Source organism: Buceros rhinoceros, unplaced genomic scaffold (assembly GCF_000710305.1).
Source record: "Buceros rhinoceros silvestris isolate BGI_N320 unplaced genomic scaffold, ASM71030v1 scaffold7577, whole genome shotgun sequence".
Classification (NCBI taxonomy): domain Eukaryota; kingdom Metazoa; phylum Chordata; class Aves; order Bucerotiformes; family Bucerotidae; genus Buceros; species Buceros rhinoceros.
Genome location: NW_010423867.1, coordinates 73,045 through 76,775, shown reverse-complemented (window position 1 = coordinate 76,775; position 3,731 = coordinate 73,045). Strand labels below are relative to the sequence as shown.

Sequence of the window (3,731 nt, the reverse complement as noted above, 5' to 3'; positions counted from 1 at the left end):
AGTACCAGAAAAATCCATCTTGATAAAACCAAAATCTATGCTCTCTGGCATCCCAGCTCTTCATTCTTCCTTCATTCAACAAAGTAAAAATTCAGTGCATACATTATAGTTATAGGTAATAAAATACTAGACAAAGAACCCTATATTATTATTATTGCAAATTCTGTCCAATCTACACGAGTAAAACGTAACCCACATTTGGTGTTTTGAAAGACAACAGACAAACTGTGTTTCCTTTTGGCACAGGATTGTGCAGACAAATTGCTTTGGTCCTTGACACCCAAACTCCCAAAGTGCAGAGGGTGGTGTGCAGTGAAGGCTGTCCACAGGATTGCCATGTCCATCGTTAGGGCTGACTTCTGAGCCATGACTCACTGCTACCAGCGACCGCTGACACTAGCAATGTCCGAGTGGTACTGACGCGGCAGCCTCCCACTAGCTCCACCTTCCAGGAATGAGGCACGTATGTTTGACGGGTCAAAGAGCTTTCGTCGGTTTTTATTCAGTTCTGTGAAGGTCGCATACACACACACAGACAAATCTCTCATCAGAAATTAATATTCAGATCTAAAACAAAAGCAAGACTCCTAACAAATTATTTTAGACCGAACCACATGAACTGGACGTGTCTGTGAGGTACCTGTTCAGTTAACAGTTCAACGGGATAGTACAAGTGCCAGGTCAAGACTCACAAAGGCTGCTTGGGACACAGAATTTAGTGGCAATTGCTCATCCAAAATGTTTCTTCCTTCCCCTCTTCTCTATTCTTGTAAAAAACCTCCACGGTAAACACAAGTTGCTGGAAGATTCCATAGATTTTCATGCCTGCTACTGAACTAAGTACATTGTATTTTACCCTCTGCAAGCCACAATTTTAAATTCATAAAAAACACTCATGTTGGCAGAACAATATGACCCCTGTGGACTGAAGCCTTTTCAGTCTTTCCAAGATCCTCTGTCACTACAAACACACAACTCAAGCGAGAGGAACACAAACACCACTTAAGATCCCCACATGAGGATCTGTGCTATTTACCTGAGATGGCAAGCAGCATTTTTCTTCTGGCACCAAAAGTTGTAATTCCTAACTCTTTCAAATCTTGATCAGTCAGAGTCAGGAATGTCTGCAGATCAATCTAGGGCAAAAAGAAGTACAAAAGTGATGCCAAGCAAGTCTCTCCCCATAAGCATTAAGCCATAAACGTCGTTCAGAACACCTCCAAAGAGAGTTTGTTAGCTCAGGTGCAGCCAGCTCGTAAACACTTTTGTGCACTCCTGCACAGGAATAAAATTCCCCCGCAGCACCTAAGCAGCTTGATTAGAGAGAAACAAGCAACGCTGGCAGGAAATGCATGAGATCCAGCTGCTCTGAGACACCAGCGATAATACTTCAGCGGGCTCAGGATATACCTGAGCAACAGTGCACAGAAGGTGCAAGTTTGCCTCGTGTCTACCCTGGGAACCGCGCAGTGCACACTTGAACGTGTCCCCGGTGGGCACAGCTTTCCTCTCATGGAAGCAAATCTGAAGCTGAATATTGGCACACCAGAGCAACTCATGGGACATGCATGAATCTTGGAGATTGTTCTTTATGAACAAGTGCACGGTTCTCTTACTGATGCTGCAATTAGTGCAAAAGCCCACTTTGGGTAGTTTAAACCACTTTGGGTGGTGGGAGAAAACCACAGACTGGTTTGGGTGGGAGGGACCCTTATATGTCACCTAGTCCAACCCTGCAGCAGTGAGCAGGAACATCTTCAACCAGAGCAGGCACAAATCCGAGATCAGCAACTGGCACAGACCTCGCTGCTGATAAAGATGCAAAGAGGACATATGGGTCCAGAATACAGGAAGATGCTAAATCCAGCTGTGGTCCTTCCCCTGTACCACATGAGATACAACCCACATGGACACTGGTTTGCTCCCTAGTACACCCAGTTCCAGTGGTGTGACATGTAGAACTTCCCACTTCCAGCTGCAGTGCTCACAGGACAAGGTTAGGGGCTCTCTGTCTAAGCCAGTGACTCTTGCAGCTAGGCTCACTGTACTCCTGTGACACAGTCAGGCCTGTCACCAGAACAAGCAACCGGCGGCTAACCAAGTTGACTCTACCCAGTATAGTATTCTATGGCTGTGACCTGCTGCCACTTGGACTAAACCAAGATGAGTTGGTGCAGAGGTGGAAAGCTCACACAGGGGACTGATCATAACTCCCTGCTGGGAGTGCATCAAAGGACCAAACTTTTTTGAATGAAAAAAAACAAACCTAGTTTAATTCTTTGTGAAGTATAAATCAAAGGTGTAGGACAAAAGACTCAGGTCCAGGCTGGCTATCTGGAAATTGAAAGACACATGATACAGCTTTGAAAGAACAGCTCACAAAAATCCCGTCACAAAGTGAGACTTCTCAGTGGCTTTGGTCAAGAGGCAGAAGAACTACTGCTGGAAAACGTGCTGTGAACACCAGCGTGTCTCCCCAAGGAATACGAACCTCTTGCTGTTGGAATACGTCTGTGTATTTGCCCAAACCCAGTTTGCTGAACAGCTCAGGCAGGTCAGATCCCTTAAACAAACTGTTCAGGTTGCAGCCGTTGCTTCCAGTCAGCGAGGAGATGCAGTCCATGTAGTTACTGCTACTGAGATAGTGTTCAGCTGAAAGGCAGGAAGTGCACAGTCTTCTGTCACATCAACACCGTATTCAATTCGATCATTAATTAAATATTGTAAACTTTATCATTCAGAAAAAAACATCTCAGCAGTCTGAGAGAATGAACAGCATAAAGCAAATTTGTTAATTAAATTCCAGCGTTCGTTTTCTGCAGAAAACTACTTGGGTAAATCTTTTAAGAAGTAAAAATCCCATTATGTGAAGTGTCACATGGATACAAGTCAGACGCATACAGGGGAAAAGGCTGCACAACCCTGCTGCTCTTCCTCCTCTTCAGCCCTCTCCTCTCTTCTCCGGTGAGTGCTTTGGAAAATGCCACCACATACAAATGCAACCAACCCTCTTTGGTCTGGATAGGGAGAAACCATGCTGTTGCAATTCCTGGTAAAGGAACTCTGGAGTAGCCACATGATTCTGCTATTAATTTGAGACAATACAGACAAAAAGAATACATCCAAGACTAAACTTGGATTTCTTTTTCAGTGTTGAAAATGCGAACATTTTCACAAATAAGCAATAACTTCACAAAGAAGCAATAACTGAGTTGATTTTTTTTTTTTTAGACTTTAAAAGGTGATGCCCCAATTTTTCCCACTGCAAGTTAATACTTAAAAATACCCGAACAGAAATTCATGATCCTGCACTGATGGCAGATGAGGCAAGGTCATGGATTGAAAACTGAGTTATCAAAAAAATAAAATCAAGTTTCAAAGAGTTCGACTGAAGTAAACATTTAAAAACTTACAAATTAAAATATGTTTAAGAAGTAATTACAAAATCTGCAGCCTGTATCCACAGAAACCTGGGTTTGCAATCATGTGCTAGGCTGTGCAAAACACACAGCCAGTCTTCTTTCATCACCACAAAGAGAATCCTGCTTTCAGATTCAATACCAGCACAGGTTATGACTTCTCCAGCAGCGAGCAGAGAGCCCAATAAAGCCTGGCTGTTGCTGTGGCATCGATAACCAAGCAGAACAACAGGAGTCCAGAAATAAGCTTTTACAGAGGTCTGTTTTCGGTACACCTTGACAGACCCCTTCCAAGACACCAAAGAGCTTTCA

At 43.7% G+C, this 3,731-nt stretch overlaps 1 protein-coding gene across 2 annotated transcripts in view; it reads right to left on the bottom strand.

Annotated features, from left to right (window-relative positions):
- Positions 1-377: 377 nt before the first annotated feature.
- Positions 378-3,731, bottom strand: part of BICC1 (BicC family RNA binding protein 1) — a 49,704-nt gene continuing 46,350 nt past the window's right edge. For both annotated transcript variants that reach the window (XM_010140575.1, XM_010140576.1), the window contains exons 18-20: positions 2,492-2,652; positions 1,037-1,136; positions 378-508 (exon numbers count right to left, since the gene is read on the bottom strand). In XM_010140575.1, the coding sequence (XP_010138877.1) occupies positions 378-508; positions 1,037-1,136; positions 2,492-2,652 (392 nt within the window). The remainder of the gene's footprint in view (positions 509-1,036; positions 1,137-2,491; positions 2,653-3,731) is intronic.